This window comes from Caloenas nicobarica, chromosome 3, assembly GCF_036013445.1.
Source record: "Caloenas nicobarica isolate bCalNic1 chromosome 3, bCalNic1.hap1, whole genome shotgun sequence".
Taxonomy (NCBI): Eukaryota; Metazoa; Chordata; class Aves; order Columbiformes; family Columbidae; genus Caloenas; species Caloenas nicobarica.
Window position 1 is genome coordinate 70,748,442 of NC_088247.1, and position 12,030 is coordinate 70,760,471.

General features: G+C 36.5%; 1 protein-coding gene across 5 annotated transcripts in view; it reads right to left on the bottom strand.

Annotated features, from left to right (window-relative positions):
• UTRN (utrophin) overlaps nt 1-12,030 on the bottom strand; it is a 378,237-nt gene that overhangs the window by 18,876 nt on the left and 347,331 nt on the right. For all 5 annotated transcript variants that reach the window (XM_065631423.1, XM_065631424.1, XM_065631422.1 and 2 more), the window contains 4 exons: nt 9,344-9,480; nt 7,612-7,650; nt 7,309-7,374; nt 3,970-4,035 (listed from right to left, as the gene is read on the bottom strand). In XM_065631423.1, coding sequence (XP_065487495.1) covers nt 3,970-4,035; nt 7,309-7,374; nt 7,612-7,650; nt 9,344-9,480 — 308 coding nt within the window. The remainder of the gene's footprint in view (nt 1-3,969; nt 4,036-7,308; nt 7,375-7,611; nt 7,651-9,343; nt 9,481-12,030) is intronic.

A 12,030-nucleotide genomic window follows, 5' to 3' on the forward strand; every position in this document is an offset into this window, starting at 1 on the left:
GCTCTGTGCCACACAAACACTTTCATTGTGAGAATCCAGGACTCTCTTCTGCAGAATTGGTTGGAGATGGCAATCAGCAATCAAAATAAAAGCACAACCTCAAAATAAATTCCTCATCCTTTCTTGGTAGTTATTCTCCTGAAGACTCTGCACGCTTTGATAAAAGTCTAGATGTACACAAAGCGCTTTGACAGCAGAGACTGCAGTTCCTTCTCAGCATTTCACCATAGTAGGAAGCAGTGAAAATGACATCCCAGGAGGTCAGACTTGAAATCAGTACATCTCAAAGGAAAAGAACATCCCAACAAGGAAACACAGGGAAAATGGCCTTTGAAATAACCTATTCTCTTTGTGGATATATATTTTCAAGAGGTCTATTCCAAAACATGCATTATGCATGGAGGAAGAAAGAGGCAAATAACATTGCATATAACTTCCCTTGCATCAAAACTAACCTGTGGAAATAAAAATTCAGGTTTCCTGACAGTCACTTTTCATCAGTACATTATTTTATCTGATTAAGAAAACTGATTGCTAAATTAGATTTTAGATAGTAAGAGGTGGATATTTGTGATCCTCCTTCATCAATCATTTTCATGTTTTCCTGTGGCCCTCATACCAAGCACCATGCATTCTAGTCAAAATAAAGTGCAGCTTGAGCTACTGATGCTATGAGAAATATTATAATAAGGTTCAAGAAGGTACTCCAAAACACTCTTTATCTTTCAATTTATTTGTCCATCTCCTAATTTTATCACCAGGTGAAAATAATTTCTCATTGTGACAAGATGCCTTTTAACTACTTATATCATGTCAGAGTACTCAGATACTACACACCAGGGCTCCACCTTATCTTACAATATGAGTGGCAATGCCAGCTAAAAGTACCACTGGCCTTCACTGCTTGTTCCTACCCCTGAGTGTACAGCTCCTTAAAATAAACACAAATAAAATTTCAGACATGTTCCAATTCTGCCTTCAACTGAGTGTGAAGTGTCCTCAACAGTGCTGCAGACACAAAGATAACTGGTAGTAAAGGCATAACTCAGAAAACAGCTATTAAACATTCACATTTATACAAAAATTATTTATACTATGTCTAATGCAATTAACTCCAGTACGGGCTAGATAGGATAGTTTGTACACTACAGGAATAAGAGGGTTATATTCTTCTCCTATTTTCCTAAATTTTTGGTTTGTATTTTTATTCTACAATACCATGATTTATCAAATTGTGAGACATAGCTTTCTGTCAGGGACACTATTTATCATTCTTTATTGCAAAGTCTTCATTTTTTCCTTATGCTCATCTTGCCTTGTGAAAAGGCCAGTCTGCTTTTAAAGTATAGATGTTTTCACATGAATTAAAGCCAAAGAAAGTTAATCACAACAGTCTAGCCTAAACATATAGAACTTCCTAATGTATGGAGAAGACGACAAGAAGGAAAAACATTTTTATTCAATGTATGTATATCAGAAAACTCATGCATGAGAGTATTAGAATGTTTGTTAAGAAGCTGAACATACTACACTAGAGACTGTGACTTTTTTTTTATCTACAAATATTTTTCCAGCTGAGGAGAATGCATTTTTTAAAGGAATTCACATAGCGTTAGAGGAGAGGAGGATTAGAAAACCTTGGTTAGGGAGACAGAAGAAGTCACAATGACATTCAGGACAGCAGGTTAGTTTAAAAACCAAGAAATTTCTTTGAAGAATGTTTTCTTAACCAAATGGCATATTGCAGAACATTCCTGCAAAAAAAACGACCCTCATGATGTTTAACCAATGGCAGAAGTTCTCTTATTGTCATCAAAATGTAGAAGACTCCTTACACATAGTCTTGGGAGCGCAAAGAGTGTTAAACGTATTGTTGATTAACATGTTAACCTCATAAGACCAAACTTTCCAATATTAAGTGCAACTATGCCCTTCTTCTAGGTTCACAGTAAACTGAAGGACTCTTGAGGACTGATAAAAATAAGATCACAGGACTCCAATTACAAGAAGCAGAGAATTTGGTTTCCAAACCAGTGATGATCTTCTGAAGGTTCAAAAGAATACCATAAGAAAACAAAATTTTGCTCAGATAGGTGTACCGCAGGGTCATCGAAGCTGAGAAAATGGTCATCCAAATTTCAAATTGCTCCTTCAAAGTCATTCCGTAAGGAATGATTACACCATGCTTATTTCTAGGTCAAACTGCATTTAAGCAATAAGAATACAGCTGAACTGTAATCCCAATGTTCCGGCTCTAATTACAGACTTTAAACTACAGTTCTTCGGAATTTTCTGAATACTTTAGTATTTATCTTAATGAAAGCATGCATTATTATCTGAAAAAACAACCCCCAAACAAAACAAACCAACCCCAGAAGTTGCCATTCAGTACTAAAGTTATTTACTTGTCTTCCTGGGCCTCTCAATCTCTGCATGTTTTGTTTGTGTAATAGTCCCCTTTTGATAACAGGTCTGAGACCCAAATTCAGAGATCCCTCTCACACGTTGATACACAAGTTCATAATGTTCATTCTTTTTCTTAAAATAAAAGTAATTTTAACAGGGAAATGGCATTAAAATCAACAGCTAATTTGCCAGTAAAAATTAAGCATATACACCCCTTCTTAACTATTGGGATGGATGGTTGTTTGTTCTTGTATATGAGTAGACTAATTAATTGCAAAATAAACAACTCAATCAAGTGTATTAGCATTTAGCAGCTTTGAAGTTTTCCAATTTCCGAATAACAATATGTCTTTTTTTTTCTGTCATTGGTGAATGTATGTGTCTTGCAGATGAAAAAGTGTTATTAGTTATATAAATAGAGTTAATTAGGCAGGAAAGAGGAAATATTTAAAGGTGATCGCTCCGAAGCAAAATATTTTAAATCTCAAAATGTTACTACAATCATAGGTAGAATAATTTCATGATTAGACTTTAAAACAGTAAGTGAAAGTATTACTGAGAACAATAGCACTTTCTAACTAAAGCTGAACAAGAACCATTTCTGCCTCCTCTTTAAAAAACCTGATGACACTAATAATAGAAGAGGCAGTCCCACTACACTGATTTAATTAATGGAACTGATGATATAGTGAGATTAAAACATTCATGTATTTTTACATTGAAAAAAAAATGTAATTCATCGGGAATTCAAGGACTTCTGTGCTTTTCAGGTTCATCATAACAATTTAATGAAGGCTTTGACAATAAAAGTGACCCACCACTCAAAAAAGAAAATGGCATTGATAAATTTAATTTGGGACTATGTTTATATCTCCAAGTACAAACAGATGGATCAGCATCTGGCAAACTGAAATCTAAGCAAGTAGCATCTACACTGTTCTGGCTCTATATAACCTCCTATATAGATGATTATCGTTTTTTCCCCTGCAATAAGAAAATTGTCCTGGGAGGTAGCAGAAGCTATTGACCCGCTCTATTGTCAACTTTGACACAGAAGGATTTATTTTCTTTTGTACTATGATAAAAGCAGAAAAGTAATACAAACTAGAACCTATAAAGCTTTTTTTTAATTGACTTTTTTTTTTTTACTTTTTTTTACCTTTTTTTGGTCTTTTTTTTGACTTTTTTTTGGACTTTTTTTTGAGTCACAGAATCACAGAATGTTAGGGATTGGAAGGGACCTCAAAAGATCATCTAGTCCAATCCCCCTGCTGGAGCAGGAACACCTAGATGAGGTTACACAGGAATGCATCCAGTCGTACGATATATCCTCCCTTTTGAAGCAGAATTGCTGACAAATGTAGAGTTACCTTACATCATCAAAAGAACATCACCAATTTCTACAGCTGATGCTTGGAATAATGAAATTTATGCAGGCATCTTTAGGGTCATACTTATTAGCTACTTTCACTGGGACTAAGCCCTGTGTTACAATTTGTGAAGATTATACCATGCATCTATGACCAAAGTTCCTGGCAGGCTTAACGAGTCTGAGTTACTTACACACTTCCTGTGGTGGAGCTGCTGTCTGTGAGGAAGGAGCCATTGGTTCTCTCCATCTGTGCAAGCCTGAAAGACAGGGAAAGACCACAATTTTCAGAGAAAGTCCTGCACAATTTTAACAGAAACACTGTGAAGATCAATTCTACTTCAAAACAGCTCAAATGTGGCAGTCTTGGTATGCGTGAATAGGACTAAACTCTCAGATTTTGTGACAAAAACATGTAATCCATAGGACTTTTATGAGGAACTTGTGCTATGATTAACTAATTCTACTTGCCAAGCAATAAAGAACAAGTATATTTTCTCTTTCTAGTATAATTATCATTAGCACCGCCACAACTCTCATGGTAAAATTAGTTAAAGAGATGTTTTCGCAGATGGTTTTCTTTTTGAATTTTATAAAGCAGGACTAACAATAGCGGATGCATACTTTTTACATATGGCTCACGCAACATCTAAAATTATGCTTGGCAAATAACATTGCACTGTGGAAAGACAAGTCCTGGAAAACCACACAAAAAACCCAGTGTAATTAGAGTCATGGCCTACGGTTCTCATTTGGAAGGAATTAATCTAAAAGGACTGGATTATTATACCGTACATGTAAGGCCATACTGCTCTAAAATCACAGCAGAAATTTTCTGTCTATTCAGTTTTCTAGGAAAGATATACCTTATCTATGTAAGACACACACATAAAAAACTATGAAAGCTCAGTACTGTGCACATACACTGGACTGCACCCAATACTGACATTTTCTTTACTATGAAATTATCTTAATTTCACATATATTTTTGCAAGTGTGTTATAGATTATTACAGACATCTCCAAACTTATTTTTAAAAGCAGTGTGCAAGGCCCTAAAGAAATGAGAGAGAGCTCCAGTGTCGTCTTTCAGCATGGTGCAGGCTTGCCCATCTCTACATTTGTTAATATTCCTCATGGTTGAAGAAGGATAAATGAAAGCACACACAGAACAAAGCTGTCTTGATTGTCTCACCCCACCATATCTGGGGTGGGACGTTGCGCTCCAGCGCCTTCTCTGAAGGGAAGGACAAGCTCCTAAGTAACTAGACACGTTCAGATCATCTCTGCTCTGGGGCATCTCAAACATCTAGATCATGGTGAGTAACAAGAGTGAGTTAGATGCTTATAAGTTGCCTTTATAATGCTGCTTGGCTCGACATCTTTAAATCTGATGAAACATAATTTTCAAAATTAATGTTCATAGCCCCCTCATCACATAGGGAAGTAGTACAAACCCTGTATTTTTCAGAAGATAGCCTGCCCTGAATCTCTTAGCAAGTGAGTGATAGATATCCTGTTTCACAAACACAAATTCTACCATTATTAACATGTTTTCAATCTCCATCACTTAGTGAGGATTTGCTTGGAACAGCATGTGGAGCCAGGAGACAGCCCTGATCATGGAGCAGAGTGAGACAGGGAAGGGACTCTTAACATTGCTAAGAGCCTTCAAGGCAGGACACAAACTGAAAGCTGAGAAAGGGAATTAGAAGCAACTCGGAGGTGACAAAGCACAACAGGACATGGCAACGGTACTTGATTGCAGGTAGGGGACTTTGTTAACAGGAAAATGAGAGTGGAATGTGCTTCAATCAGTGACAATAAAGGCTTTAAGCCTTAATATGCTGTTTCTGTTAGGCATAGTCTTATTAAGGAAGCCCTGGTAATATCTCTTGAAAGAAGCCTACCTGAAAAGATCAAGACAACAGATAAAAATTACTAGTTTATCTGTGAAATATGCATAATAACAGATCCAACTAGAAAGCACACAATAAAGATTATATGAAAGTTATAGATGTAGTTATGTTTTCATCTTTTAAATTTCATTATTAGAAGGGAAAAAACCATCTTGAATGGCTTTAGTTAACTTATATAGTAATTAGTATTTTTTAAGTTTGTAGTTTTGCTTCTGCACAGTGTAGGTACAGATTTAGCTTTGTATCCTGAAAGAGACTCATGGTCCACCTTCAGCAAGTCTAATCCAGAGCAGAACTGGTAAGAGCTGAGGGGGGCGGGGAAGAGGGAAAACAGGTATTGCACCTGGGATTTCCCTTGATATTTCATGCTGATCCAGAGTTTGTGCTTCGTCTGGGCACAGAAAGCCACAGCATTCTGGCACCACAGTCTGAAAAAAGGACATATGGAGATGGACAATTTTCATATCATTTTAGAGGAGTCTAATTCCTTCGCTCTTGCCTAGTTTGTAGTCCTGTCCATCGGTTTTAATTGTTTACAGCATGGCCTAGGTTACAGATTCAAATAAATGTGAGGCGATTTAAATTAATTACCTGTTCCAAATTATTGAAAAGTACTACAACTTTGCCTTTGATATTGTACTATCGTACTTACGAAGGACGAAAATATTGATTGTTGGGGGAAAAAAAAAGAGAAAAAAAAAAAGAGAAAAAAAAAGAAAAATGTGGAAGCTGACAGTAGGTAGCCCTTCAGGTTTAGTTTCTGTCCCATTTTTCCCCTGCTGCAAAAATCACCAGTTCAGTATCCTAGGTATTTCACAAACTGCTTTGAAGCCTTCTTACAGTGCCTATAAGTAAGAATTCAGTTATCTTAAACATATGTTCTGAATTTTTATTCAAAAAGCTGAAAGGGTAACCTTGTTTATTAGTTGTGGAGATCAGAAACAACAACAACAAAAACCACTGAAAGCAAAAACAAGTCAGTTCCCATGGTAATATGGATCAATTTCTTTGTTGCTTCAAAGTTGGGTGGTGTTACTTGTTTTTGAGAGGGTAGCTCTGATTAGTGCTTAACCATCCCCAGCTCTGAACATAGAGAAGAGAGTTCAACAAAACATAGAAGCACTGAGATGGACTTGGCAGAAAAGACATTTTATCATGAAAGTCCTAGGTGACCCCATAAAAGCCAGAATATAAAAAAATGTGTAATTACTATATGCTCTGCTAATAAAAGTCAGTGGTAATGGATAGTGTCAACCTATCATTGAAGAAAATAAAAACCTGAATCTAAAATCCTACAGGGAAAAATGATGTATCCAACAAGCTCAGTTTATTTCCAAAGGTTAAATATGAAGAAACAAAAGGAAAACAGCACATTTGAGAAATAATGCACAGTAATTCTGCAATAGTTACCATGCCGTATGACAAACAGCAGATTTAATGCATCTACTTTACATTTAATATGATTGTATTCAGAATCTGATGATTTAAAAACATTTGATTGTTTCTGAGTATGGAGAATTATATCTTTTTTAATAATGAATGTCCAGCCAGTAGAATATATTAAAATCTGCAGGAATCGATCACAAAATGCAGTGTACTGGTGAGCATCTCTTACCTAGTAGCGTACTGCTCTATCCTGGAGTGTGTGTCGTCATGAAACAGTTGTGGAGACTGGGAAGGACTAGTTAAAAAAAAATATAAATGAGTGGTGTCTAAAGCAATTAATGATAAAGACAATGTTATTTTTAAAGCAAGTTAGACTGATGACAAATAAATAAATTCACAATATTGCTGAGGGGGTTACTGCTTTGGGTCAGGCATGCCCTATAGCTCATGCACATCAGATTAGCAGCAACTGAGCTAAAAGAAAACAACCAGCACACTAAGATTTCCATACAAAGAGGTTCTGCATACTCACTCATATTGCTCTGGCCACATACTGATAAGAGTGATAGGACTGCAAGGAAGACACAAAAAAAAAAAAAAAAGACAGAGAGAGAAAGAAAGAAACTATGAAACAAAAAACTTTTGTACCATTTAAGCAAGAATAAGCTGGAGAAAAACAAAACATTTTAATCATTAACTCATCTAGATTATTTGAATCAGCAACAATTGATGTAGAGAAGAAACAGCAACAGACAATGCCATGTATCACGGAGAGACAGGAATGACTTACATACTTCATTTTGTTAAATAAAAATCAATTTTTAAATAAATACCAAATCAGTGTTATTGATTGAACTGCTGTGTGTAAAATGGAATCAGTTCATTTAAATTCTGCTCAAGTACTTGAGCTTTCCTTTTAAACTAACAAGAAAATTATTTACAGAAAAAAATAGGGGGGAAAACCACCACTGACAACAAAAACATCACTATAAGTCAAAGTTATCAGTGCTTATTTTCCTACTGCATAAAAATAATCAGAGGTAAAAACATATCGTATTACATTCTGACACTTGAATAACTATTATTATTAATAATAATAATAACAATTATTATTATTAATAATTTATTTAAAGGAACACGTTACTGAGTTTTGTGTCCTGCAGGGGAGAGAACCAATACCAACAGTTTCCTCAGCATGATGCTGGCAGTTTATCTGTATATTTCCCACATGACTGGACCAAGAGACTTTTTTCCTGAACTGTGATTACAGTTTTGACATTTCAATTTCTGGCACCATTGGCAAACTTCCATCACATCAAAGCAACTTTTCTTTCCTGTGTTGGTGACTTTTTTTTTGTTTTCAAACACAGACCAGCTGAAGACTCCCATGGTAGGTAACTTTTTAACATTTGAACGTGTGTTGCTTCCTTAGAAGCCAGGCCATCAATAACGCCAGTTTTCAGATTACTTCCTTCTGTTTCTTAAACCACTAACAAACGAGTTTTGTTTGCTTATTATAAATAAAATTCACAGTCCTCCAGTCATAAGAACAGAGCGTGGACATGGCACTGGGCTGCAGCATGCAAGCAGAGCGTGTCTGCTGCAGCTCCACGTTTGCTGTCGCTGGCGACGCGGTGCTGTGCTGACAGGACACGGTGGTGCCGCAGGCTCCAGGGTGCCAAGGGGAATCAGTCCATGAAACCACCTCTAGCGCCCTGTCAACACATCTTAATTTTGCTCTTTTAAGAGTGTCCTTTGCTGACGACTACCAAGTAAGTAAATAAAGTGGAGTATTTCTGTCAACACCATAAGTAATAGCATGGAGACACAGAAGAGTGCTCTCTTTTATTAGGCCACCTGCTTTTCTGAAGCCTGTAGGAACCTAATTAGCTCAGAGATTTTTAACTCCAGGGACTTTGACATAACCAAAGCAGCAGTGCAGTTCCAAAAGCCCAGTCTCTCCAAAGCCATAAAAGTATTCTCTTTAAAACAGCCATTCAGCACCCTCCAACATTACCTGCTAAAGTCAATGGCTTCATCATAAAATCCTAATAAAAATCAAAGTATAAAATATGTTACTTTCTCAAAATGAGGAAAGACCTGCAAATAATGCAAAACATTTCATGGAAAATAAGACAGCACAAGGCTCTATAATTGCTGTTGATTATTTCTCAGGTGTTTTGGTTTGTTTGTTTTGTTTGTTTGTTTGTTTTAGTGGAATAGGCCAGTGACCTCAGGAGCAATTACTCTATAATCAAGCTTACGTTTCCAGGTTGTCACCTTCCAATACTGTCTGCACAGGTAAGTAGCCAAGTCGAGGATGCTTTGCAAAATACTTCTTTGACCGGAACTTATTCTTTAGCACCTTCGTGAAGTCCCGTACATCTTCCCCAGATGTTGTCTAAATATTAAAAGAAATTAAAGTGAGCATTTCTTAATAACATTTAGATAGTAGTGCTGTGACTGTCCTGAAAAACGATACAAGGAAAAACTTCAAAATGTTGATGATGTTAAGTTGCCTTTTTAGTGTCCTGAAATATGGTACGATACTAATGGTAACGCATCTACAAATTCTCTTCTATTGGAAAAATCAGTGAGGCTTCAAATTCCCAGCAATAAATGCACTGGATTAATCAGTCACTTTATAAATTGGAAAAAAACGGAAACAGTTCAAGTCTTAAGCTAAGTACTTATAGCCAGTCTTACAATACACAAACGGTAATTTTTCAGAAAAAAGGTAAATCAGTTTGCCAGATATAAGGGGATATTCTTTGCCATTCAAAGCAACATTGACAGTATGCTCATATACATGAAACTAGTGACTCACCTCACAAGAGAGATAAACCTTGTAATGGCTCTGCTGAAAAAAATATAGCTAGCAGTAATGGCTTTGTTTAATTAAAAAAAAAAAAAAAAAAAAGCAAATACAGGCCTCCGTCTTCAAAAAGTGCCACAAAACACTAACTGCCTCCCATTCTATACCTAAACTGGAAAAATTTATGACAAGATGGGAATAGTACATGCTAAAACATTCTCTGCTGCAATGGCCAAGTTTTTCATTGGCATTTTCTCAAGTTACCAAATCTCTTCCTACAGGTTTCTGCCACTATCTGTATCATGCCAGAGTCAAAAAACCCCCCATAGATGAAGTGACAGCCATTGTACAGGCACTGTTCAGAGGCACAGTCAGAGGCAGGCCTGATAAGGACAATCAGTGCCTGAAGTAACAAACTCATAGACGGATTCAGTTACCTCCTTACTATCGCAGCATAAGACTAGTACAAAAATTAGCCACAAGATTCTACAAGTTTAAGTTTACAAGTTACAATCAGCAACTCCCACACTCCTCCAGTGACTTTTTTACTGGTCACCACTGATGCAGCCTCTTCTAAAACAGACAAGTACTTAGCCCCATTCCTTGCCCCCACATGCAATTAATTGCATTCTTTAGAACACAATTAAAATCGATGCAACTGCTTTTAAAAATCAATTTAACTGGAAATAGTCACAACAGTAATGGCAGCATTGCTGTGGTAATACTATTCTGTTAACTTCTGCTACAAACCTAGGGATATAAGCAAAAAATGCAGGCATAAAAGATGAGGTAAAAATGGCAGTAAAGAAATCCACAGGAAGAAACAGTAGTATATGGTATGTCTTTAAAGTATATGTGCTTACAGACTGTACTGCGCACTTAAACAGCACAGTCCCCATCACACGTAGCAGTTACTATTAAGCATTTCCTCTTGCAACTGCAGTAAAGTGACCATTCACCTCCTGCATTAGCTGAAGATGTGCAATGGCTGGTACAGATTTCCAGCCCAAACCCTGCAACAAACTACGCGTTGTATTTCTGTACTCTCTGATTTGGGAGAAATCTCTTAACAGAAAAGGATGCTGAACCAGATGGATATCTATAAGGGAAAACAGAGTGAAACGCACTTCGGTTTTCTAAATTTTTTCTATTACATGCTACAAAGAGGCCTAGAAGCAGGTCAGGCAAACTATTCTCTGATTTTATTCTCTATTGTCAAAACACACAAAGACTTCCCTATTCACCTGTGTACTTTAATGTATTTATAATATATATAGTTACAAACTCTGTAATGCAGATGAGATGAGCAATAAAAATTGTAGATAATCAAACAGATGTAGGTAACAGTTTCCCACATCTGGCTTTAACAACTAAAAACAAACAACAAATTTGGGATTAAGAGGTGTTTGAACCCCTAAATTTTAATACAGGTAAATTCAGGGAAGACAACCGCTCCAATCACTGAATCATCCAAACCAGGAACGTGAGGCAGCCCAAAGAGCTGCTTGCTCTCACCCAACAGGAACTCCAGCAGATGGAACTCTGTCCCAAGGCGAAGGAATGAAAAAGTTTTAGTACCTACACGTTGCAGAAATAAATGTCTACTGAACTGCCAGATTTTTCCTCTGGTGTATTCTTTATTTGCTATGACAGCCTGACCCAGTTCATTGTAAAGACTAACTTGACTGTGTACTGACTGAAGACAACAATACTAACCTGTGAAATCTGAGCAGATTTGGAAGAACTGTTTTAATTTACACACAACTAAGATGCAGTTCTTCAACATATTTCATCTATGTTTTTTGCATATAACCACGCTACACAATCCAGTCCAAAATTATGCCAAGAGACATACTATAAGATTTTACTTTTGAAAAAGTATAGCCAGGCACTTTTGTGCAGAGTCTAAATTAAATCCAACAGTTAGCTTGTACACTTCCTTACATCATGACATCTTGACTATTTCCACACAAGTTAACAGGACAAATATACTGTAGTTACAGAACTACTTCAAAAGCAAAGAAAAAAATCCTTTCCTTCACTGAAAATTTCAGACAAAAGACCACACTTTCAAACTCAATTTAAAAATCTCAGTCCTTAGAACAAGACAAAGTTCAGGAAGGAATGACTAAGATC